At 48.8% G+C, this 26,641-nt stretch overlaps 1 protein-coding gene across 1 annotated transcript in view; it reads right to left on the bottom strand.

The window, feature by feature from the left end:
• Window positions 1-24,639, bottom strand: part of LOC121286080 (adenosine receptor A2a-like) — a 66,465-nt gene extending 41,826 nt beyond the window's left edge. The window contains exons 1-2 of the mRNA XM_041203078.1: window positions 24,516-24,639; window positions 21,727-22,521 (exon numbers count right to left, since the gene is read on the bottom strand). Of these exons, the coding sequence (XP_041059012.1) occupies window positions 21,727-22,073 (347 nt within the window). The 5' untranslated portion in view covers window positions 22,074-22,521; window positions 24,516-24,639. The remainder of the gene's footprint in view (window positions 1-21,726; window positions 22,522-24,515) is intronic.
• Between the last annotated feature and the right edge of the window lie 2,002 nt (window positions 24,640-26,641).

Below are 26,641 nucleotides of genomic sequence, written 5' to 3' on the forward strand. Positions count from 1 at the left end.
CCCCTCATTCAACAACAGGATGTCACACCTGCTGAACTGTTAATGAAGCACTGTCTCCAATCGAGACAGAGCCTAATTATACCAAACTTGGTGGGGGGGGGGGGGGGGGGGGGGGGGGGGGGGGTGGGGGGGAAGTTAGAAAGAAGGCAGGAAAATCAGAAAATGGGGCATGATTGTCACAGTTGGGACAGAACATTTAATATAGGAGAGAAAGTATTTGTGAAAAATTTTAAAGAAGGACCAGTATAGTTGTTCGGTGAAATAAATCTTTCCGACCGTGTGAAAGTTGAAGGTCGAATAAGAAGAAGACATGTGGATCGCATATGAAGTGGAGAAGCCAAATATCCAGAAGTGATTCCACCAGTGCTCGAGACTGAATCAACACCTCCTTGTGGAAAAAAATTCAGTCAAGTACAAATGTATTTGAAGGGCTGACTGTACCTGAAAGAGTTGAAGAAACAAATTTACAGGAACCTGCTGGAGATTAGATGATTAGAGTAAGGCAGACTCCAAAGCAAACTTCAGAAGCTGTGGAACTGAGACATTCTACACACATAAGGAAACCCCCAGAGAGACTGACTTTGTAAATAATTGATCTGTGTAAATAACTTGAAAACTGTGAAAAATAACTTTTATTGAAAAATCATAAAAATGTGTTTTTCAGTAAAGGGGGAGGGTGTAGTAATTTGATATGTAATATACCTTTAAGACAAGTATTATAATGTGAGGTCACATGATCTTATTGTCCAATAGCAGAGTAGCACGGGCTGTCTCTATGTGGGAGAGTCTTGGGTTAGTCAATGGTGAGTGAAGACAAGAGTTTTTATGTTGTGAGCACACAAGTGTAGTTGTAGAGATAGTTTGTAAATAAAACAGCATGTGTTTATTCTAACTACAAACTCCTGATGTTCTCTGTCTCTGTACCAACTCAGTCACCCCGAACAAAGCATGCAACCCGGATCCTTTAGCCCCAACAAACCAAGAGCACAGGATCTAACAAACCTGTTCTTGTAGCCACAATGTTTATATGGCTAGTCCAGTTCAGTTTCTGGTTAATGGTAACTCCCAGGACGTTAATAGTGGGGGATTCAATGATGGTAATGCCATTGAACATCAAGGGGTGAGGGTTGGATTCTCTCTTGTTGGAAATGGTCATTGCCTGACACTTGTGTGGTGCAAATGTTACTTGCCACTTGTTAGCCCAAGCCTGGATATTGTCCAGGTCTTGCTGCATTTGGGCATAGATTGCTTCAGTATCTGAGGAATCATGAATTGTGCTGAACATTGTCCAATCATCAGTGAATATCCCCACTCCTGACCTTATGATGGAGGGAAGGCCATTGATGAAGCAGATGAAGATGGTTGGGCCTAGGACACTACCCTGAGGGACTCCTGCAGTGATGTCTTGGAGCTGAGATGATCGGCCTCCAACAACCATAACCATCTTCCTTTGTGCTAGGTATGTCTTCAACCAGCGGAGAGTTTTCCCCATGATCCCCATTGACTCCAGTTTTGTCCCTGTTTGAACCACGGCTGTAATAAGGTCAGAAGCTGAGTGGCCCTGACAGAACCCAAACTGGGCATCAGTGAGCGGGTTATTGATAAGTAAGTGCCGCTTGATAGCACCGTTGATGATTCCTTCCATCACTTTGCTGATTATTGGGAGTAGACTGATGGAGCGGTAATTGGCTAATAAAAGCGGGTTGGATTTGTCCTGCTTTTTGTGTACAGGACATACCTGGGAAATTTTCCATATTGCCGGGCAGATACTGTGGCTAGGCATGTGGGCTAGTTCCGGAGCACAAGTCTTCAGTTGGAATATTGCCGTCAGCCATTTCTTGATATAACGTGGAGTGAATCAGATTGGCTGAAGATTGGAATCTGTGATGCTGGGGGCCTCTGCAGGAGGCCGAGAGGGATCATCTACTCGGCACTTCTGGCTGAAGATTGTTGCAAATGCTTCAGCCTTATCTTTTGCACTGACGTGCTGGGCTCCCCCATCATTGAGATGGGATATTTGTGGAGCCTCCTCCTCCAGTGAGTTGTTTAATTGTCCACCACCATTCATGATTGGATGTGGCAGGACTGCAGAGTTTAGATCTGATTCGTTAGTTGTGGGATCGCTTAGCTCTGTCTGTCACTTGCTGCTTATGCTGTTTGGCACACAAGTAGTCCTGTGTTGTAGCTTTACCAGGTTGACACCTCATTTGTAGGTATGGCTGGTGCTGCTCCTGGCATGCCCTCCTGCACTCTTCATTGAACCAGGGTTGATCCCCTGGCTTGATGGTAATGGTAGAGTGGGGGATATGCCAGGCCATAAGGTTACAGATTGTGGTTGAGTACAATGCTGCAGCTGATGATGGCCCACAGCAATGCATGGTTATCCAGTTTTTGAGCTGCGAGATCTGTTCGAAATCTATCCCATTTAGCACGGTGGTAGTGCCCCACAGCACGATGGAGAGTATTCTCAATGTGAAGGCAGGACTTAGTCTCCACAACGACTATGTGGTGGTCACTCCTACTGATACCGTCTTGGAGAGATGCATCTGCGGCAGGCAGGTTGGTGAGGATGAGGTCAAGTTCCCTCATCACCTGCTGCAGACCCAGTATAGCAGCTATGTCCTGGGAAGAGTGTCCTGCAGTCAGCATCATGGTGAAGCAGTCTGGGAAGAGTGTCCTGCAGTCAGCATCGCAGTGAAGCAGTCTGGGAAGAGTGTCCTGCGGTCAGCATCGCAGTGAAGCAGTCTGGGAAGAGTGTCCTGCGGTCAGCATCACGGTGAAGAAGTCTGGGAACAGTATCCTGCGGTCAGCATCGCTGTGAAGCAGTCTGGGAAGAGTGTCCTGTGGTCAGCATCGCAGTGAAGCAGTTTGGGAAGAGTGTCCTGTGGTCAGCATCGCAGTGAAGCAGTCTGGGAAGAGTGTCCTGCAGACAGCATCGCAGTGAAGCAGTCTGGGAAGAGTGTCCTGCGGTCAGCATCGTGGTGAAGCTGTCTGGGAAGAGTGTCCTGCGGTCTGCATCGCGGTGAAGCAGTCTGGGAAGAGTGTCCTGCGGTCAGCATCGCGGTGAAGCAGTCTGGGAAGAGTGTCCTGCGGTCAGCATCGCGGTGAAGCAGTCTGGGAAGAGTGCCCTGCGGTCAGCATCGCGGTGAAGCAGTCTGGGAAGAGTGTCCTGCGGTCAGCATCGCGGTGAAGCAGTCTGGGAAGAGTGTCCTGCTGTCAGTTCTTGTTGAAAATAACAAGAGTGACATCACAAGACAGAGCGAGAGAGCGGCGGAGGGATCAGAACCAGCGCGAGTGCAGGGAAGCTTCAAAAAGTGGCGTCAGCACAAAGGTGAGAGCTGATTGGTGAGTAGTGGATAAGTGTTTTTCTCCAGTATTTTCTCCAGTTTAAAATAGATTAAGCTAAGAAAAGGTAAGAGTTCTAGTTTTTTATTTAAAGCACATAAATAATTTAACTTTTGTTTACTGTATTTAACTTAAAGTAAGGGTTTTTTTTTCAACTAGACGCACGGCAAGGTAGCTCAGTCCCGTGTTATATACCGACTGCAACATGTGGGAACTCCTCGATGCTCCTTGCATTCTGACCGACCATGTGTGCAGGAAGTGCTACCAGCTGCAGCTACTTGAACTCTGAGTTTCAGAGCTTGAGTGGCAGCTGGAGGCACTGAGGTGCATCCATGAGGCTGAGAGTTTTGTGGATAGCACGTTTTTAGATGTGGTCACCCCACAGCTTACGGAAGTGCAGACAGAGAGGGCATGGGTAACCATCAGTCAGAAGAAAGCTGTCAGGCAGGTAGTCAGGAAATCCCCAGGGTGCATCTCGCTCGAGAGTCATTTTTCTCTGTTGGAAAAAGGTGAGAGTGACGGTTCCTCTGGGGAGTGCAACCATGCTCCCGGCACTGTGAGTGGCTCAGCTGCACAGGTGGGGGCGAAAAGAGGGGAAGAGCAATAGTGGTAAGAGACTTGATACTAAGGGGAACAGGCAGGCATCTCTGCGGCTGTAGACATGACTCCAGGATAGTACATTGCCTCCCTGGTGCCAGGATCAAGGATGTCACTGAACGGCTGCAGGGCATTCTAAAGGGGGGGTCAAACAGACAGAGATCATGGTACATATTGGTACTAATGACATAGGGATGAGTTCCTGCAAGCAGAATTTAGGGTGCTAGGAAGCAGATTAAAAAACATGACCTCAAAGGTAGTAATCTCTGGATTACTTCCAGTGCCACACGCTAGTGAGTATAGAAATAGGAGGTTAATCTAGGTGAATGCGTGGCTGGAGAGAAGGTGCAGGAGGGGGGGGCTTTATATTTCTGGGACATTTGGACCATTTCTGGGGGCGGTGGGACCTGTACAAGGAGAACGGGTTGCACCTGAACCAGAATGGGAACAACATCCTTGCGGGGAGGTTTGCTAGTGCTTTTGGGGAGGGTTTAAACTAACTTGGCAGGGGGATGGGATCCTGAGAGGAGGTTCAGCAGGGGGAGATGCACAGCCAAAATTAGAAGAGAGAGCAAGTGAGTCTGGAAGGCATAGAAATTATAGGCCAGTTAAGACATAAGGGAGTTTGGCAAGGTTGCATGGTATTTATTTTAATACAAGGAGTCTGATGAATAAGGCAGATGAGTTGAGGGCACAAGTTAACACATGGAAGAATGATGTCATTGCTGTCACAGAGACATAGTTGAGAGAGGGGCAGGACTGGCAGCCCAATATTCCAGGATGTAGGGTCTACAGGCAAGACAGGGGAGGTGGTAAAAGAGGATGGGGTATCATAGTATTGATCAAGGAATCAATTACAGCAGTAGGAGGGATGACATCTGAGAAGGTTCCTCAAATGAAGCCATATGAGTAGAACTTAAAAACAAAAAAAGGAGCAATCACATTGCTGGGAGTGTACTATAGGCCCCCAAACAGTCAGAGAGAAATAGAAGAGCAGGTATGAAGGCAAATTTCAGAGAAGTGTAAAAATAATAGGGTAGTAATAGTGGGGGATTTCAATTTCCCCAACATTAACTGGGTTAGTCATAGTGTGATTGGTTTAGGGGGAGTGGAATTCTTAAAATGCATCCAGGAGAGCTTTTTAAGCCAGTACATAGAAGGTCCTGGATTTAATTTTAGGGAATGAAGTCAGGCCATTGTTTAAGAAGGGTAGCAGGGATAATCCAGGAAATTACAGGCCGGTGAGCCTTATGTCAGTGGTAGGGAAATTATTGGAAAAGATTCTTCGTGACAGGATTTACTACCATTTGGAAGCAAGTGGGCGTATTAGTGAGAGGCAGCATGGTTTTGTGAAGGGGAGGTCGTGTCTCACTAACTTGATCGAGTGACAAAGATGATCGACGATGGAAGGGCAGTGAATGTTATATACATGGATTTCAGTAAGGTCTTTGACAAGGTCCCTCATGGCAGACTGGTACAGAAGGTAAAGTCGTACGGGATCAGAGGTGAGCTGGCAAGATGGATACAGAGATAAAAACAAAAAAACTGCGGATGTGGATTCAGTTCGGTCGAAGGGTCATGAGGACTCAAAACGTCAACTCTTTTCTTCTCTGCTGATGCTGCCAGACTTGCTGAGTTTTTCCAGGTAATTCTGTTTTAAGATAGATACAGAATTGGCTTGGGTATAGAAGACAGAGGGTAGCAGTGGAAGAGTGCTTTTCTGAATGGAGAGCTGTGACTAGTGGTGTTCCACAGGTATCAGTGCTGGGACCTTTGCTGTTTGTAGTCTACATAAATGATTTAGAGGAAAATGTAACTGGGCTAATTAGTAAGTTTGCAGACGACACTAAGGTTGGAGGAGTTGCAGATAGTGAAGAGGATTGTCAAAGGATACAACGGGATATAGATCGGTTGGAGACTTGGGCGGGGAAATAGCAAATGGAGTTTAATCCGGACAAATGCGAGGTAATGCAGTTGGAAGGTCTAATGCAGGTAGGAATTATATAGTAAATGGCAGAACTCTTAAGTGCATCGATGGGCAGAGGGATCTGGGTGTACAAGTCCACAGGTCACTGAAAGTGGCAACGCAGGTGGATAAGGTAGTCAGGAAGGCATATGGCATGCTCGCCTTATCGGCAGAGGTATTGAGTATAAAAGCTGGGAAGTCATGCTGCAGCTGTATAGAACCTTGGTTAGGCCACACTTGGAATATTGCGTGCAATTCTGGTCGCCACATTACCAGAAGGATATGGAGGCATTGGAGAGGGTGCAGAGGAGGTTTACCAGGATGCTGCATGGTCTGGAGGTTATTAGCTATGAGGAGAGGTTGGAGAAACTCGGATTGTTCTCACTAGAGCAACGGAGATTGAGGGGTGACTTGATAGAAGTTTACAAAATTATGAGTGGCATGGACAGAGTAGATAGTCAGAAGCTTTTTCCCAGGGTGGAAGAGTCCGTTACTAGGGGACACAGATTTAAGGTGATAGGAGAAAACTTTAGGGGAGATGTGCGGGACAAGTTTTTTTTTAGCAGAGGGTAGTGAGTGTCTGGAATTCGCTACCAGAGGAGATGGTGGAAGCAAGTACGGTAGTGGTGTTTAAGAGGCAGCTTGACAAATACATGAATAGGATGGGAATAGAGGGAATAGGACCCCGGAAGTACAAAATGTTTTAGTTTGACAGGCAATATGATCGGCGCAGGCTTAGAGGGCCGAAGGGCCTGTTCCTGTGCTGTACTTTTCTTTGTTCTTTGTTCTTTGTTCAGGCAAGTGGTAGAATCACAGAATCACAGAGTGCAGGAGAGTCCCTTTGGCCCATCAAGTCTGCAGCAACACATGAGAAACACCTGACCTACCTATCTAATCCCATTTACCAGCACTTGGCCCATTGCCTTGAATGTTATGATGTGCCAAGTGCTCATCCAGGTACTTTTTAAAGGATGTGAGGCAACCTGCCTCTACCACCCTCCCAGGCAGTGCACTCCAGACCGTCACCACCCCCTGGGTAAAAAGGTTTTTCCTCACATCCCCCCTAAGCCTCCTGCCCCTCACTTTGAACTTGTGTCCCCTCGTGATTGACCCTTCAACTAAGGGGAACAGCTGCTCCCTATCCACCCTGTCCATGCCGCTCATAATCTTCTACACCTCGATCAGATTGCCCCTCAGTCTTCTCTGCTCCAACGAAAACAACCCAAGTCTATCCAACTTCTCTTCATAACTTAAATGTTTCATCCCAGGCAGCGTCCTGGTGAATCTCCTCTGCACCCCCTCTAGTGCAATCACATCCTTCCTATAATGTGGCGACCAGAACTGCACATAGTACTCCAGCTGTGGCCTCACCAAGGTTCTATACAACTTGACCTCCCTATTTTTGTAGAGGTGTCAGTGGGGGACCATTTTGTAGATAGTGATCATAACGCCGTTAGATTCAAGATTGTTTTGGAAAAGGACAAAGAAGCGCCAGAAATCAGAGTTCTAAATTGGGGGAAGGCCAATTTTAATAAGATCAGATATGATTTGGCCAGACTGGACTGGGAGCAGCTACTTTTAGGTAAACCTGCATCAGAGCGGTGGGACTCATTCAAGAAGGAAATAGAGAGTGTACAGGGCCAACATATTCCAGTAAAGATAAAGGGTGGGGCCAACAAATCCAGGGAACCCTGGATGTCGAGGGATATGTAGGATTGGATAAAGAGAAAAAGGGAGGCTTATGGCAGATACCGAGGGCTCAAAACAGCGGAACCCTAGAGGAGTATAGAATGTGTAGGGGAGAATCTAAAAAGGAAATTAGGAGGACAAAAAAGGGGCATAAAAACACATTGGCAGGTAAAATAAAGCAAAATCCAAAGTTATTTTACAAATACTTTAAGAGTAAGAGGATAACTAGGGAAAGAGTAGGGCCCCATAAGGATCATAGCGGTAATTTGTGTGTGGAGCTGGAAGATGTAGGTAGGGTTCTAAATGAATACTTTGTGTCGGTGTTCACAAGTGAGAGGGACGACGTGGGTATGGAAATCAGGCAGAAGGACTGTGATATCATTAAAGAAATTAGCATAGAAAGGGAGGAGGTTCTAAGTGGTCTGGCAGGCTTAAAAGTAGATAAATCTCCAGGCCCGGATGAAATGTATCCCAGGCTGTTGAGTGAAGCAAGGGAGGAAATAGCAGGGGCACTGGCAATAATTTTCAATACCTCTCTGGCCACAGGAGAGGTGCCAGAGGACTGGAGGACAGCCAATGTGGAATGTTATTCAAGAAGGGAGGAAGGGATAAACCAGGGAACTACAGACCAGTCAGTCCAACCTCAGTGGTGGGGAAGCTATTGGAAGCAAGTCTGTGGGTCAGAATTAATCTACACTTGGAGAGGCAGGGATTAACCAAGGACAGTCTACATGGTTTTGTTAAAAGGAGGTCATGTCTGACCAATTTGATTGAATTTTTCAAAGAGGTGACCAGGTGTATAGATGAGGGCAATGCATTTGACGTAGTCTACTTGGACTTCAGCAAGGCTTTTGATAAGGTCCCGCATGGGAGACCGTTAACGAAGGTAAGAGCCCATGGGATCCAAGGCAATTTGGCAAATTGGATCTAGAATTGGCTGAGTGGCAGGAAGCAGAGGGTGATGGTCGAGAGATGTTTTTGTGACTGAATGTCTGTGTCCAGTGGGGTTCCACAGGGATCGGTGTTGGGTCCCTTGCTGTTTGTGGTCTACATAAATGATTTAGACTTGAATGTAGGAGGGTTGATCAGTAAGTTCGTGGATGACACGGAAATTGGTGGGGTGGTAAATAATGAGGAGGATAGCCTTTGATTACAGGAGGATATAGACAGGCTGGTCAGATGGGCTGATCAGTGGCAAATGGAATTTAATCCGGATAAGTGTGAGGTGATGCACTTGGGCAGGACAAACAAGGCACGGGAATACATGATGACTGGTAGGACCCTGGGAAGTACCAAGGATCAGATGGACCTTGGTGTACATGTCCACCGGCCCCTTAAGGTAGCAGAACAGGTAGATAAGGTGGTTAAGGAGGCATATGGGATAATTGCCTTTATTAGCCGAGGCATAGGATATAAGAGCAGGGAGGTTATGCTGGAACTGTGTAAAATGCTAGTTAGGCTATAGCTGGAGTACTGTGTGCAGTTCTGGCATCTGCATTATAGGAAGGATGTGATTGCACTAGAGAGAGTGCAGAGGAGATTTACCAGGATGTTGCCTGGGCTAGAGAGCTTTAGTTATGAGCAGATATTGGATAAACTGGGGTTATTTTCTCTGGAGCAGAGGAGATTGAGGGGGGATATGATTGAGGTGTTTAAAATTATGAGGGCGTAGATAGGGCAGACAGGAAGGAACCTTTCCCCTTAGTGGAGGGATCAAAAACCAGGGGGCATAGATTTAAGGTAAGGGGCAGGAGGTTTAGAGGGGATGTGAGGAAGAATTTTTTCACCCAGAGGGTGGGAATCTGGAACTCTGGCTGAAAGGGTGGTAGAGGCAGAAACCCTCATAACATTCAAGAAGTATTTGGATGTGCACTTGCGATGCCATGGCATACAAGGCTATGGACCTAGTGCTGGAAAATGGGTACTTGTTTAACCAGTGCAGACACAATGGGCCAAAGGGCCTTTTTCTGTGCTGTGGACCTCTATGACTCTACGACTCCTTTAGGACTCAGCCTGCTCCATCAGTAGTGGCATTACCGAGCCAGTCTTGGTGATGGACATTGAAGTCCCCCACCCAGAGTACATTCTGCACCCTTGCCACCCTCAGTGCTTCCTCCAAGTGATGTTCAACATGGAGGAGCACTGATTCATCAGTTGAGAGTGGAGGGGATGGGGTGGGTGCAGGGGCTGTGCGTGGTAATCAGCAGAAGATTTCCTTGCCCATGTTTGACCTGATGCCATGAGACTTCATGGGGCCTGGAGCTGACGTTGAAGACTCCCAGGGCAACTCCCTCCTGACTGTATACCACCGTGCCGCCACCTCTGCTGGGTCTGTCCTGCCGGTGGAACAGGACATACCCAAGAATGGTGACGGTGGAGTCTGGGACATCCGCTATAAGGTACGATTCAGTGAGTATGACTGTGTCAGGCTGTAGCTAGTCTGATCTTTGGGACAGTTCTCCCAGTTTTGACAAAAGTCCTTAAATGCTAATGAGGAGATCTGGGCAGGGCTGCCCTTGTTGTTTCCTATACCTCGGTTGATGCCAGGTGGTCTGTCCAGGTTTATTCTTCTTTGACTTTACTTTAGTGGTTTTTGAGGGACATTTAAGAGTCAACCACATTACTAGAAATACCACAGAATTAAAACACTTTATAGGTTTGTCCAGAAACTATTGCTAATTATGCAAATGCGAAGAGTTTTCTGGTGGTGGTGAATGTTTTACATATGGCCATGTTTCATTATTCTGTATTGTATACCTCTGGAAGGAGGATGAGGCAGGCAGTGCTGTATTGTGAAAAGCTCGGGAGCGATGGAGAGGCTTTAGGTAAGTGTGATATTGATTGAAGGAGAGAGACAGGCTTCCTCATGTACACAGACACCTCTATCGATCCAATTGTACAAATAGTGACAGTTAGAACATGAAGCTCCTGCTCAGACAGACATCTGCATAAATGGCCAAGGCTATCCATAGAATGCCAGGGGCAAGCGAAGCAGCAACTCTGCAGCACAGTTACTATGTTACGAGGACTCAGATGCCACACAGGTGTTTTACTCTTTACTCTGACATTCAGCACCTCTGATAAACTGCACTACAAAAGACAGGATTTGCTGTCTATCCTCACTGGGACTCTTTAATCAATTCATCACACAGAGGGAAAAATATTGTTTCACATAAAGTAACAGAGCTGCCTTGCTCTCACTCCAGCCTTTCCAAAATATATATTTTATCCTATCTTGCCCAGTCTATTTATTCACTCTTTCATTGTACATTTAATCTCTTCACACTCAATTTTATACTCGGCTTGTCTTTATATTTTAAGCTCAACCCCTCTGAGTATTTTACTCAAATTCTCTCATTCCTCTGTATTTCACTTTTTCTCTCTTTTTTTTCTATATGTCTATTTAACTCTCCCTCTCACAGAATGGTTGCACAGAAGGATCCGTGTCAGCACTGGTCTCTGAAGGAGCCATTTACCTAATTCTGTTGCCCCACCTTCTCCTTGTGGCCCTGCACATTCTTCCCTTTCAGCTAATAATCCAATTCCCTCTTCAGTGCCTCGATTGAGCCTGTCTCCACCACAATCTTAGGCAGCACAATCCAGATCCTAACCACTCGCTGTGAAAAAATTACTCCTCATGTCTCCATTGCTTCTTTTAAAGTAATTACTTCAAATGTGTGCCCTCATGTTCTCCATCATTCCAGCAATGGGAACAGTTTCTCCCTATCTACACAGCCCAGACCCCACATGGCTTTGAATACTTCAGCCTTTCCCTTCTCCAAGGAAAACAATCCCAAACTCTCTTGCCTGTACACTTAATGCAAGTTCCTCATCCCTGGAACCATTCCCATGAATCTTTCCTGCACCCTCTCTACTGCCGTCACGTTTTTCCCAGGACTGGACACCAACTCCAACAGAGGCTGAACCAGTGTTTTATACCAGCTCAACATTGCTTTAGTATTCCTTGCTCTTGTACTCTGTGCCTCCATTAATAAAGCCCAGGATACTGTATGCTTTATTAACTGCTCTCTCAATCTGTCCTGCCACCTTCAATAACTTATGCACAAATACACCCAGGTCCCTCCATTCCTGCACTCACTCTAGAATTGTATCCTTTATTTTAAATTGTGTCTCCACATTCTTTCTACCTCACATTTCTCTGCGTTAAATTTCTTCTGCCACTTGTCCGCCCATTCCATCAACTTGTCTATGTCCTTCTGAAGTTCTACATTATCCTCCTCACAGCTCACAATGCTTCTGAGTTTTGTATCATCTGCAAATTTTGAGATTGTGCCCTGTACACCAAGGTCATTAGTCATTAGTATATATGAGGAAGAGCAAGGGTCCTGGATTCAGGGACTCAGGGTGGAATTTTCCATTCTGGAGATGAAGTACAGTGGCAGGCGGGAAAGTGGACATGATACCCGCTGGCTGGTGGGTCAGATTAATCCTTGTGATTTCCTATTTCTCAGCTCATTAATTATGCATCATATAGGAGATCATCAAATCTTGTGGCGGGCAGGGATTGGCCAGCCTGCCGTTACCTCATGGGGCAGAAGGTCCTGACACCATATTTAAATGGCACCCACACAGACATTCACTGACTGCAGGCCAGGTGTGTTAAGTTCTGCTTCTCAATGGCGCACAAAAGAACAAAACCCTCCAATCTACAGTTCAGCAAAGCCTCCCTGGGGATTTTCCTCCAGTCCATCCAGGAATGACAGGAGGTCCTCTTTCCTCAGGAGGGAAGCAGGTGGTCCTCCCACCTGACCACAACGGTTTGGGATGAGGTCATCAGGGAGGTCAGCAGGAACTGGCCTGCAGTGCAGGAAAAGAATGAATGATCTGATCCCAAGTCTGTGTGGCGTGAGTTCCTCATGGAAAATGAGGCAAACATGAGCTCCACATCCCTAGACAAGCAAAGGCACTTGTGGCACTGTCTTTCGCGTGTTTCTATGTATGAGCTGCGTCTTCTATGGGCCCTTGATCACACTAAACGTCTTTGTCGATTTGGCCCCTCCTCATCAGCATCTGGGTCTTCCTGGGGCCCTGCTGGTTCTTGTTCCTCTGGGAGATGGTCTTACCTGGGCTATGCCAATCGGCGATGGGCCCTTCTTCTCCTCATTCTAATCAAAGCTATCAAGAAGGCAGTGTTGCCTGCTGCTTGCATTCTCTACTCTTGCTTGCATCTGCGAACGGATACAATTGAGCAATCAAAGCTAGCTCAAGGCAGGAACGCAGTCAGTCTGACTTGCACTCAGTCTGCACATGGCATACCAAGGCCACTCCTTGCACGATGAGATCATCCTGGAGGACAACAGGTGGCAGAGCTTTCCCCTCAGGTGTGACTGCACATTCACAAAGAACGTCTTAATTAGGGTCAAAAGACCCAAGTCCTAGGATCCACTGTCAGGCTTCTGTTGATTGACCTCCAGTGGCTTTGCCAATAACTACTGATACCCAAACCTTGCACTTCTGTCCTGACTGTAAGTATGGTGCCTTGAATGCTATGGCCAGTGCACTGGGAACATGGAGGTTTGTAGGGTCCATGCTGCCTCTGTACAGCAGATGTGGCCCTTAATTGATGGACCCTACATCCATTCTCGCATGCCAGCGTAAGGATCAAATGCCAATTAAGACCATAATGCACCACAACACCTAAATTTAATGGACTTTTTGAATGCGCTCCATTAGTAAAGGAGCCAAGCTCGTTCTTTGTGCATTAGACCCTTGAGTTCAGCACTCAGCTGAGCCGTGCTCTCCATGGTTTGAGCTAGACATTTATAGGTGCCCCTCCATTCGGCCAAGATTTGCTGTGCTGACTTGCTCCCCGAGCAATTCTTTTCTAACTTGTTTTTTGAACCGCATCATTCTTAGGTGAGATCAAAAATGCGCTGCTGACTTTTATCCATGACAGCAACTTCCAATCTCCCCCCATCACTCACCAAGTTCCTCCCAAGCTCCTCCATACTCACTGCTTCCTATTTCCCCTTCTTCCTGTCACTATCCAACCTCCCAGTTACCCTTGACCCCATCTTTGTCCATGAGGATATCCCTGTACCCCACTCCAACCCTTCAATGTTAATGCCCCATGCCCTTGGTTGACCTGACCCCTCACCTTGTTGAGGCAAATGCACTCTTACTTTTTGGGAGCCTCCCCACTGCCCATCCATGATTTCTCAGCTACCGACTTACAGGATCCAGATGACACACCTGAATGTTACTGTGCCCTTTTGCCTGACAATATCATGACTTAAACTCCCAGGACCAAATTCCTTAGGTGACTGACCACACCCAGCACACCATACTGTGCATGACTGTCACTATCCAGAGAAGCCATCCCCCACCCAACACCGGGACCAAAACATGCCATGCCTGCCATGCAAGCATTCTAACATGGCCCGTACAGCCCGAGGACAGTCCGTTCAATGTGCTCCCGACAACGCAGCCTCAGCACCAGCACAATCCCTTCAATATGGCCCTGACTGCGTGGCCTCAGCCCCAGGATATTCTCTTCAAATGCAACCGACATCACGGCCTAAGCCCCAGGGCAGTCCCTTCAATATACCCCCAGCAGCGTGGCATCAGCCCAGGACAGACTCTTCAATATACCCTCAACACCATGGCCTCAGCCCCAGGACTGTCTCTGTCTCCTCCTTGGATAGTCTTATAACTCTAACCCCAGGACAGTCTTTCACTACTTCACTCTGCTCCTTGACACCCCCTGCTAGTCCTGCATTTGTCTTCCCCCTCCCCACTGGCATTGCCTCCCGTGCCCAGCTTTGGCACAGATTCTGAAAGCTTGCAGCAATGCCCTGAAAGGTAGATTGAGGAGGCATCTACAAACCTCAACGCTGTTGATGAAGTGAAGCTCGGCCGGTGCACGCCACATATACAGCAGGAAACAGACCATTCTCATATCTACTAGCAGGGCATGTAATTTGGAGGGGGAACATGATTCCGGAAACATTCATGAGATGGAAATGTGACTCCGACACAGATCAGTGGGAAAGTTGAGCCACCTCCAACCCACCATCAAAGTCGGGAGAATAAAATTCCAAACAGATTTCCTGCTGGCGGGAAACTGACTTTTTCCATCACGTCAAATATATTTCCCCTGCCCGCCACGATTCCTGCTGCTGGTGGGAGCGGAAAACTACGCCCTTTATGTTTAATTCTGGCTTCCAACATGAGTCATGTTCAACATCCCAAGATTAGAAGAAAACAAATAAAACAGCACTGGCTCTGCGCTGACTTAGCTAATCGTGCACCCAATCTGGCAACTAGTGCAACTGATGTGATGTTAAACTTTATAAAAGTCCTCGGACTGCCCTCTCCATTCAGTGATATGAATATTAAACCAGCATCTTTAACTGGAAGACCAATCTTAGCATGCTACAGAAATCTCCGTTTGCCTATCTCAACTCTAACAGATCTACCTGAACTGGGATGTGTTTGAAATGTCAATATTTAACTGTTTTAATCTCTTGCCTGTACTTACAATACAAACTGCCAGAGCCACACACTCCATTTGCAGAGCTTGGAAGTGTTCAGCACATGAACCATGCCCACAGCACAACAGCTGCTCAGAACTGTGATTCTGCCCTGTCTGCCCAGCCTGGCTCTGTCCTCATTGCGAAGCTCGCTCGGTCACATTTACTGATCTAAGGTTTTCTAAGCACCGAATGAGGTGAATTATATTGTTTCAGATGATGTAGGGAAACATTCTTTCCCTGGCGACAGGTGTGAGGAGTGGTAAAAGTGACCCCTTTACCTTTTAGAATCTCCTGGATTGTTTTTAAAAGCCACCGCGGAATTGATGCCGATCCCAGGAGACTTCTGGCTGTTCTGGGAGGGTTGGTGACCGTACTATCTATTCTGAAATACTTTCAATCCTTGAATATTAAGCACCCAGTCCTCACAATTTTTAAACCACATTTCTGTTATTGCCACTACTTCATATTCCCACACGATTACTTGTGTTTGTAGCTCACCAACATTATTGACCACACTTGGTGTGTTCACATACATGCAGTCTAAACCTCTCTTTGCATTCCTTCTTAGACCTACCCTGCTCCCATCTAATGTGGTACTACTTCCTTCTCTGGTTCTGTCCAACACACTCACTCCTTTATGAAGACAGTAATGATACTAAAGAGTGACAAGTCCACAGGACCAAATGGTTTCCATCTCAGGGTGTTAAAGGTAAGAATATTACAGATACTCTAACCATAACCTTCCAAAGTTCTCTCAATTTGGGAATGTTCCTTTAGTTTGGAAAATTACACATGACACTCTGCTATTTAAAAAAAGTAAGGGATGGAAACCAGGAAATTATAGACCAGTTAACCTAACATCTATTGTTGGGAAATCTCTAGAGTGCAAACACCTTGATAGCTTTCAGCTGATCAGAGAGAACCAGCATGGATTTGTAAAGGGTAGGTCATGTCTGGGCAAACAGATTGAAATTTTTGTAAAGGTGGCTCAAGTTGTGAATGAGGCAATGTCTATAGATGTTATTTATATGGACTTCCAGAAGGCATTTGATAAAGGCCCTCATAAGATCCTGTTAGTTAAATTGAAGCTTGTGGAATGGAAGGTAAATTATTGACCTGGTTAGAAAATTGGCTGAGCGACAGGAGACAGGGAGTAGGGATAATGGACAGGTACTCTTATTGGCAGCATGTGCCTCATGGTGTTCCGTAAAGATCTGTGTTGGGGCCTTAACTATTTACCATATTTACTAATGACTTAGATAATGGGATAGAATACCACATAAACAAATTTGCCAATGACACACAGACAGCTTTGTAAGCAGTGTAAATGGTAGCAGAACATTACAAAGAGACTTTGATACATTATGTAAATGGGCTAAACTGTGGCAAATAAATTTCAATTTAAGCAAATATGAGGTCATCTACTTTGGACCTAAAAAGGATGGAGCAGAATATTTCGGGGGGGGGGACAGTGACATAGTGGTACTGCCACTTGACTGGTAAACTCTGGGGCTCAAATCTCACCATGGCAGCTGGTGGAATTTAAGCTCAGTTAATAAAATTTAATTAATTAAGAATTCTGGAATTGAAAAACTAGTCTCAGTAATAATCTATCATTGTGAATCCATCAGTTGCTGTAAAAGGGAAATCTGCTAATGTTATCTATGATCTACATGTGACTCCAGACCCACAGCAATGTGGTTGACTCTTAACTGCCCTCAGTTCAAGGGCAATTAGGGATGAACAATAAATACTGGCCTTGAGAGCCACGCCCACATCCCATGAAAGAATTAAAATAAAAAACTTTCTATACAGGGACAAGTTAGAAACAGTGGAGATCCAAAGGGGCTCAAGGGGTCCAGGTGCATAGATCATTAAAATATCATGAACCTGTACAGAAAATAATCAAAAGGCTAATGGAGTGCTGGTCTTTATATCCAGCAGGCTAGATTACAAGGGGGTAGATGTTATGGTACAGCCGTACAAAGCCCTGGTTAGACCACACCTGGAGGACTGTGAGCTGGTCTGGGCACCACACCCTTGGAAGGATGTACTGTCCTTGAAGGGAGTGTGGTGCAGTGCACATTTACCAGAATGACACCTGAGCCTGATTTTTTTTTAAGGCGGGGTCACGCTTCCCGCTGACTCCGCCTGTCCCGCTGACTCCGCCCGCCCCGCACTCGAGTGACCGTTAAGTGGCTGCAGGCAGGACTTCCACCCCTCATTCAGGAGGAATTCCTGCCTTAGAGAGCAGCCGGCCAATCTGATTGGCCAGCAGCTCTCTGGTCCCTGCAGTGGAATTACATGAGACCGCCTGAGGCTAAGAGCGGAATCGTCCCAGATTTGCACTATGCGGGCGGGAACAAAGTCGTTTTACCCTCCGGCCGCAATGGCAGCTTTGAGCGTTGTATTATCCCATTCCCGCCTCATTAATTATGCAGCCACAGGAAACACGCCGTCTCGCTGTTGGGCAGCCTCCAATTTGCCCGCCATGCTGTCACCGCGCTGCTTCCTCAAGCAGGGCACCACATTTAAACTGGAACCACGTGCACCCGTCTCAATGCTTGTAGCCCAGGGCTGCTCCAGTGAAGACATGGTCCCAAAAGCCAAGAAGAGTTCAGCCTCTCGATTCAGTGACACATCCCTGGGATGTCAACTGGATGCCATGGAGGCCCACCACGCTGTCCCCTACCCCCACTCTGGCCACAGGAGGCCCATCAGTCTCACCACTCTGGCTTGGGAGGCGATGGCAGTGCTGGTCAGTGCCAATGCTGTACACAAGACGTTGACCATCCAGTGCAGAAAGAGAATGAATGATTTCATGCATTCAGCCAGGGTAAGGCATCCATCTCATCACTCTAAACTCTCACACTCACAAGCCCATCACACATTCACTGGCATCTCACTCACTGCCAGCTCAAGGGACATACCACTCACTCTCTCACATACACTCTCACATCTCCATCTGGCCTCATCGCCTCTGGAGACTGCCTCCTCAGCTCTCACCATCTTGAGGCCACTTGCACAGGTCAACATGTGCCCCCACACACCTCCCTGGGATACCCCCCTTCCTCAGTACAGCCCTCACCCTGCAGCCTCTCCCCTTGCCTGAGGCCACTTCTCCCCCTCCCCCAAGCAAGCCCTAGCCCTGCAGCTGTTGAAAAGCCACCCCCACCTTATAGCTGATAGGTAGAGTCCTGCCTATGAGCCCCCCTAACAGTGATGTGGTGCTGCCTGCGAAGCCTGGCGCTGAGGACTGCGAGTGCTGCCCGAAGCAAAGTCGGCAAACAAACCTCGAAGTTCCAAGTGACGTGCGCATCACTTAGGTACAGTTGAGAAACATGCTGGAGTGCAATCACGTTGACGTGCTGAAATGGTCCAATCTGGGGGGGTGATTCTGGTTAGCAGGGCTTAAAATGAGAAGCAGATACATTGAAATCAGGTTCCCCACACTGGATGGTGGGTGGGAAAGGTGGCCCACCATTGACAGGTGAAGCAGACGATTGCAAACTGGTTTCACAATGGCATAAAATCAATTTCTGCCCACACGTCCGCTCATGCCCACCATGACGCCCAACACCAACAGGGATGGAAAGTTCCACCCCAAGTCTGGGCACCGGAGGCCCAGGTAAGTTTAAAGGGTGCCAGGGTGTGGAGGTTTGGGAAGGCCTGGAGAGAGGGGGAGGTGGAAAGGGGGTGATTGGGATCTCAGGGGAGAAGGCAGAGGAGGTGGAGGAAGGAGGTCCGGAACCTACTGGACCTTAAGTGGAGGGAGTGCCCGACTTCAGAAGGGGGCTTCTGAAGGAGGCAACCGCACCCCACAACCCCAGCCCCCATTCCTCCCCAGCCCCCCTCCCCTCCCCCTCCTTCCCCACCTCCCCAGCCCCTCCCCCTCCCCTCCCTTCCCCCCTCCCTCCCTCCCCCCTTCCCCCAGCCCCTCCCTACCCCCCTCCCTCCCTCCCCCCATCCCCCAGCCCCTCCCTACCCCCCTCCCTCCACCCCTCCCCCCTCCCCACTTCCCATCCAAAATCCAACTCTGTCGATTTTCCAGCTTCCCCCAAACTAGGTCAATCCACTCCCAAGCCTAAAAGTTGAGGCTGGGTGGGAAATGGCCTTAACGTGGCCAATAATTGGCTACTTAAGGGCCTCAATTGGGCAAGGGCAGGTGACCAGTCCCCGGCTTTGCCCCAGTGTAAAATTGCGGTGTGGCCGAGGGCAGGGGGCAGGCAGAAGCCCAGAGAGAATCCCGTCCCTTCAATTTCCAGCTCCCCCCAGCCCCACTGCCTAAAACCCACCAGCTGGGAAGTGTAAAATTCAGGCCCTGGATTCCAGGGGTTAAATTAGGAGGAGGGAATACACAAACTCGGGCTGTATTCCCTGGAATTTAGAAGATGATTTGATCAAGGTTTTCGAGATATTTAGTGAACAGCCGGGCAGATAGACACTATTTCAGCTGATTGGAGAGACTAGGCTACCCAGGGGAAAAGTCAGTGCGGACCAAGTTCTTATTTCCCAGTTTTTGCTGTTTTTCACTTCTGGGTGAGGGAGTCGAACACACGAAGGGTGACAGAAGTTTGGAACTCTCTTCCACAAATGGCAATTGATGATGAATCAATTGTTAAATTTAAATCTGAGACAGATAGATTTTTATTATCCATAGGTATTAACGAACACAGGATAAAGACGGCAATATGAAATTATGTATCAGTCATGATCCCATTCAATGGAGGAACAGGCTCAAGGGGCTGAATGGACTGCTTGTGTCCCAATATTGCTATTTTACCTCTCTGCATTTTACCCTCATTCTCTCTCTCTCTCTCTGCATTTGATTCTGTTTCTTCCCCTCGCAGCTGGTTTTGCTGTACAGTCCTGTTTGGTACTGAGGAGCTTAATTATACTACCAGTTCTTACTTTCGCTCGGAGTGTGGGCGTGCTTCCGACATGCTCAAGCGTAAAATAGCGTGCGATGATGTTGGGCGAGTGTCCCGACATCATCGCGCACTCACGCGATATTTCAGTCGGCGGGTGCGCGCTCAACCCTGAAGCATGCCGCCATTAATTAAGAGGACTATTAAGCCCATTAATGGCGCAACTAACAGGGATTTTTTTGCTGCCTGTCCAACATTATAGTTGACGGGCGGGTGAATCGGCCATGAGACCTTTGCATTTTTCAAGAAATCTCATCCAAGGACGGGATGAAGTTTCCGATATTAATTTATTTTTTAAATGTTTGGACAGAATTTTTATCATCCATATGTTTCAGTGACTGATTCTGATGCATGGGCATTTTTAAAATCTTTATTTTTTTGTATTTAAATTCTTCAGCTCCCTGAGGCAGCTCTCTGCCTTCAGGGAGCTGTGAGTGCTCCCCCACACCTATGCTGACTTCAGCGCTCGCCCGCCACCCACCCCCAACCCAGGCAGCGCTGATCATTTCAGCACGCACTTCACACTATCTGGCCATTAATTGGTCAGCTAGCGTGAAATTGCAGCTGGGGGCTGATCGCGGTTGGCAGTCTGTTTCCCGACTGTTCCTGGGCCCGCCGATCGGGCCCACCTAATTCAGGCCTGAGAGCCTCACCCAGAAACTACAGAGTAACACAGCAGGAGTCAGCGGATATCGGCTGGTGGGAAGCAGGCTGCCTGTTTGACTCAGTGCCAACATGAGAACGACTCATTGTCAATTACTCACAACCAAATCTCCATTCTCCACAACAAGGTGTCCAGCCCTGGCTGAAAACGGCCATTTTGTGCATGATTAGCAATGACATCACGGCATTCGGTTAAACAGGATTGTACCATGAGTCTCCCCCCTAAACACAATCTCATTCATCTGCTAAGGAAGTATTTTTTAAATGATTCATTTAACTCTACATGTTTTTGGAGAGAAAAATAGTTCTAACCCTCAGCATTATTGTAATGGATGGCTTTGGGTTCGATTTAACAGCTGGAGGATTCCGTCCTGCCTAGTTTTAGAATCAAACAGTCTGTAGTCAGGTCCAGCCTTCAGCTATTTTTTATTCATTCACGGGATGTGGGCGTCGCTGGCTGGGCCAGCATTTATTGCCCATCCCTAATTGCCCTTGAGAAGGGGGTGGTGAGCTGCCTTCTTGAACCGCTGCAGTCCATGTGGTGTAGGTACACCCACAGGGCTGTTAGAAAGGGAGTTCCAGGGTTTTGACCCAGTGACAGTGAAGGAACGGTGATATATTTCCAAGTCAGGATGGTGAGTGACTTGGAGGGGAACTTGCAGGTGGTGGTGTTCCCATGTGTCTGCTACCCTTGTCCTTCTAGATGGTAGCTGTACCTCAATCCCACAAAACCCAGTGCATTCTCTTCCCATTGGCTTAAACATAAACTTAAATTATACAGTCAGTCTGGGCTACTTTCAGCTCAGATTCTAGAAGTAAAGCCAATGTCTAAGTGACTGTGCCACTCCCCTACCCTAGCCACCCCCCTACCCCAGCCACTTCCCCCACCCCTAGCCGCCCCCACCAACCACCCTCACCCCAGAGATTCCTGGGGAGAAAAAATGGATGAGGCAATCTTCACATCCCCCCCTCCAGCAAGGAAGACATTCTTGACCAGTGTTCGTCATCAATCAAACACTAGACAGCAGTAGAATCTCCTTACCTGAGCGGGATTTTGATGCAAATGTAGCGGTCAATGGCAATAGCCAGCAGGCTGAAGATTGAACTCTGGGTCAACACTAACACAAAGCAGGCGATGAAGAGACAGCCATAGAAGACCGAGCAGAAACCAGTGCTGATGGTGATGGCGAAGGGGATGGCCAGCACCCCGACAGCAATATCCGCGACAGCCAAGGACACCACAAAGAAGTTGGTGACGTTCTGCAGGTTACTGTTCAGATAGACGGCCCAGCAAACCAGGACATTACCCAACACTGCCAGAACTGCAATCACCAGCTCAAAAACAATGTAGACCACAATTTCCAAACTTTGCCTCCCAGTTGTTAGCATGATGGAGTGAACAGGATCAAGGTGTTGAATCTGTTTGAATAAACACTGTCCATATCTGCAACTCAGGACCAGGGCAAGTCCCACCAATCAGAAACAGCTCCGATGCAGTCAAGGTCAGAGATCAAAGCTGGAGTACGACACCCTACCAATGCTCCTCCCAAAACGTACAGGCTTCTTTTCTGAGCTCCTCACAGCTTTATTATTTAGCCAGATTAAAAAGTTCAAGCCTCTGGTTTAAACACAGCAAGTGTTGTCTATCTCACCAGCGGCATCCCTCCATCATCTTCAGTTCAGGCTTCCTGTGATTGGATGGTAGCATCAGATGAAGGCCTTGCTCATTGGTTGCCGTCTCTCCAATGTATCTGACATTTCCGCCCAAGCTGAGCTTCCAGTCTCTTTGGCTCTCAGTACTCTGTCTTTCATGGCTGCCCGTCTCAGCAGCCCCACACTGCAATAGGTAGGAACACAAAAGATGAGGAGACAGTGACATTATCATGTGTGTAGAGGGATCCAGCAGGCATAGAGCATGGCCCCCCAGATACCTCATACTGGTAATGATCTGACAATGACTCAAGAGGCATTGAGGGGTCCAAGCACTCAAAGTGCCACAGCAGGTCAAATACTTAGATAAAAGCAAAATACTGCGGATGCTGGAAATCTGAAACAAAAACAGAAAATGACGGAAAAGCTCAGCAGCTCTGACAGTGTCTGTGGAGAGAGAAACAGAGTTAATGTTTTGAGTCTGTATGACTCGAACCGCCCCTGAAGAAGCTAACCAAAAGGTTGGACAGGCAGTGAAAGATCTCTCTTAATTAATAAAGTAATGGCCTTAATAGGCCTCTTATCTGTTGGCGGGTGTGCGCGAGTCAGAATATCACGCAAGGGTGCAATGACGTGGGGATGCTCGCCCAACATCATCACTCGCAATTTTAGGCCTAATCAGGTCGGGTGCGCACCCGCCCATGGGACGTGAAATCCTGCTCAACAGGTCTAAATTCTGATGATCATCATCAGCCTGAAACATTAACTCTCCACAGATGCTGTCAGATCTGCTGAGTTTTTCCAGCATTGTCTGTATTTACTTTAGTATTTGTATGCTATTCTTGCAGTGACCCCCCAACCCTACAGTGACCCCCAACCCTGCAGTGACTCCATCAATTCTGCAGTGACCCCCAAAATCCTGCAATGACCTTTCAAATCTGCAGTAACCTAACTCTTCAGTGACCCCATCAACCCTGCACTGAATCCCCAGCCCTGCAGTGACCCCCTCCAATCCTGCAGTGACCCCTAAACCCTGGAGTGACCCTCCCACCCTGCAGTGATACCCAAACCCAGTGACCCCAAACCTGCAATGAATTCAAAATCCTGCAGTAATTCCACCCCCCCCCACCCTCCCCGACCCTGCAGTGGCTCCCCTAACCCTGCAGTGAAAACCTCAACCCTGCAATGACTCTGTCAACCCTGCAGTGACCCTGTCAACCCTAGTGACCTCATCAGCCCTACAGTGACCTCCTGACCCTGAAGTGACCCCCTGACCCTGCCATGACCCCAACCCTGCAGTGACCCCCTGACCCTGCAGTGTCTCCATCAACCCTACAGTGACCTCCCACCCCTATAGTGACCCCCCCCAAACCCACAGCGACCCCTCATCCCTGCAGAGACCCTTCTGACCCTGCAGTGACCCCCTTCCCTCATCCCTGCAGATACCCTCTCCCTGTCCACTCTGACACTTTGGCAAATGTATCTTGTCCCTTTAATTCCCCTGCCCTGTCCCATTGGTATTCATTTAGTGTCTTCTATCTGCTGCCCTATACCCCAGCCCTGCCCCTCTAATGCCCCTCTCCTTCCAGTCCTGACCCTTTAACCAGAACCATGCCCAACATGGAAAATGGAGATTTTTTTACCTGCTGGGTTAGTCCCACAGTTTCCGGAAAATGTTAATTAATCCCGAGCACAAGAGTGAGATCAGAGGGAGAGGGAGAGAGATAGAGAGGAGAGAGAGAGAGAGAGAGAGATAGAAAGCGGGGGAGAGAGAGGGGAGGGGAGAGAGAAAGATAGAGAGAGAGGGAGAGCGATGGAGAGAGAGAGGGGAGAGAGAGAGATGGATAGAGAGAAAGAGACAGATGGAAAGAAACACAGATAGAGACATAGATAGAGATAGGCAGAGAGCTGGCGGAAGATAATGAGACAGAGAGCGTTATAGAGAGAAAGAGAGTCGGGGTGGGGGTAAGGGGGAGAGATAGAGAGACACAAAGAGACAGAAAGAGAGACACAGGGAGAGAGAGAAAGGGACAGAGAGGGATAGAGGGAGAGAGAGGGAAGGAGATAGAAATAGGGAGAGAGAGAGCGGTTGGGACGGAGCCTGGAGCCTCTCTCCGATGTTCCGGCGCTGACAGTCTCTCTCTCTCTCTATTTTCTCTTTCTGTACTTCTTTTTATTTACCTCTGTTTCTGATTCTTCCTGTATTTCTCGCACTTTCTCAATCCGTCTCCCTCTCTTTGTCTCTCCCTCTATTTCTCTTTCTCTACTTTCCGCTCTCTCTCTCTCAGCTTCGGTTGAATCTTCCACTTTCTGAATTTGACGCCAACAGCAGCAGCCGAGTTGGAGACTCTCTGACTCCAGCCTATCAGCCCCCGTCATAATTCTCCCTATTCATTCCCACAGCTCCGTGTGGGGGAGGCTGTTTGTGGGCGTGAGTGTCTGAGTGTGTGTGTGTGGAGGGGGGAGGTGTCTGAGTATGTGTGTGTGGGGGGGAGGGTGGTGTATGAGTGTGTGTGGGGTGGGAGGTGTCTGAGTGTGTGTGTGGGGTGGGAGGTGTCTGAGTGTGTGTGTGTGGGGTGGGAGGTGTCTGAGTGTGTGTGTGTGGGGTGGGAGGTGTCTGAGTGTGTGTGTGTGGGGTGGGAGGTGTCTGAGTGTGTGTGGGGTGGGAGGTGTCTGAGTGTGTGTGTGTGGGGTGGGAGGTGTCTGAGTGTGTGTGTGGGGGGGGTGACTGAGTGTGTGTGTGGGGGGGGTGTGTGTGGGGGGGGTCTGAGTGTGTGTGTGGGGAGATGTCTGAGTGTGTACGTGTGTGTGTTGGGGGGGTGGTATCTGAGTGTGTGTGTGGGGGGGGTGTGTGGGGGGGGGTGTGTGTGGGGGGGGTCTGAGTGTGTGTGTGGGGGGAAGTGTGTTGGGGGGGGTCTGAGTGTGTGTGGGGGGGGGGTGTGTGGGGGGGGTCTGAGTGTGTGTGTGGGGGGGGTGTGTGTGGGGGGGGTCTGAGTGTGTGTGTGGGGGGAGATGTCTGAGTGTGTACGTGTGTGTGTTGGGGGGGTGGTATCTGAGTGTGTGTGTGGGGGGGGTGTGTGTGGGGGGGGGTCTGAGTGTGTGTGTGGGGGGGGTGTGTGTGGGGGGGGTCTGAGTGTGTGTGTGGGGGGGGTGTTTGTGTGGGGGATGTCTGAGTGTGTGTGTGGGGGAGGTGTCTTAGTTTGTATGTGTGTGTGGGGGGGTCTGTGTGGGGGGGTGTCCGAGTGTGTGTGTTGGGGGGAGGTGCCTGAGTGAGTGAATGTGTGTGTGGGGGGGAGGTGCCAGTGTGTGTGTGTGGGGGAGGTGTCTGAGTGTGTATGTGTGTGTGGGGTGGTGGTGTTTGAGTGTGTGTGTGTGGGGGAGGTGTCTGAGTGTGTATGTGTGTGTGGGGGGGTGGTGTCTGAGTGTGTGTGGGGGGGTCTGTGTGGGGGGGTATCTGAGTGTGTGTGTTGGGGGGAGGTGCCTGAGTGAGTGAGTGTGTGTGTGGGGGGTGGTGTCTGAGTGTGTATGTGTGTGTGGGGTGGTGGTGTCTGAGTGTGTGTGTGTGTGTGTGGGGGGGTGTGTGTGTGAGGGATGTCTGAGTGTGTGTGTGGGGGGGAGGTGTCTGAGTGTGTATGTGTGTGTGGGGGGGTGGTGTCTGAGTGTGTGTGGGGGGGGGGGTCTGTGTGGGGGGGTGTCTGAGTGTGTGTGTTGGGGGGAGGTGCCTGAGTGAGTGTGTGTGTGTGGGGGGGGAGGTGCCTGTGTGTGTGTGTGTGGGGGGTGGTGTCTGAGTGTGTATGTGTGTGTGGGGTGGTGGTGTCTGAGTGTGTGTGTGTGTGTGTGGGGTGTGTGAGTGTGGAGGGGGTGTCTGAGTGTGTGTGTGGCTGGGGGGCGTGTGTGTGGGGGGTGGTGTCTGAGTATGTATGTGTGTGTGGGGGTGTGGTGTCTGAGTGTGTGTGTGTGGGGGGGTTGTGTGTGGGGGGGTTGTGTGTGGGGGGGTTGTGTGTGTGTGGGGGGGTGTCTGAGTGTGTGTGTGTGGGGGTGTCTGCGTGTGTGTGTGGGAGGGTGTCTGCGTGTGTGTGTGGGGGGAGTGACTGAGTGTGTGTGTGGGGGGAGGTGTCTGAGTGTGTACGTGTGTGTGTGGGGGGGTGGTATCTGAGTGCGTGTGGGGGGGAGGTGTCTGAGTGTGTGTGTGGGGGGGGTGGTGTCTGAGTGTGTGTGTGTGTGTGTGTGTGTGGAGGGGTGTCTGAGTGGGGGGTGGTGTCTGAGTGTGTATGTGTGTGTGGGGTGGTGGTGTCTGAGTGTGTGTG

The sequence above is a fragment of the Carcharodon carcharias genome, chromosome 13 (genome assembly GCF_017639515.1).
Source record: "Carcharodon carcharias isolate sCarCar2 chromosome 13, sCarCar2.pri, whole genome shotgun sequence".
In the NCBI taxonomy this organism is placed as follows: domain Eukaryota; kingdom Metazoa; phylum Chordata; class Chondrichthyes; order Lamniformes; family Lamnidae; genus Carcharodon; species Carcharodon carcharias.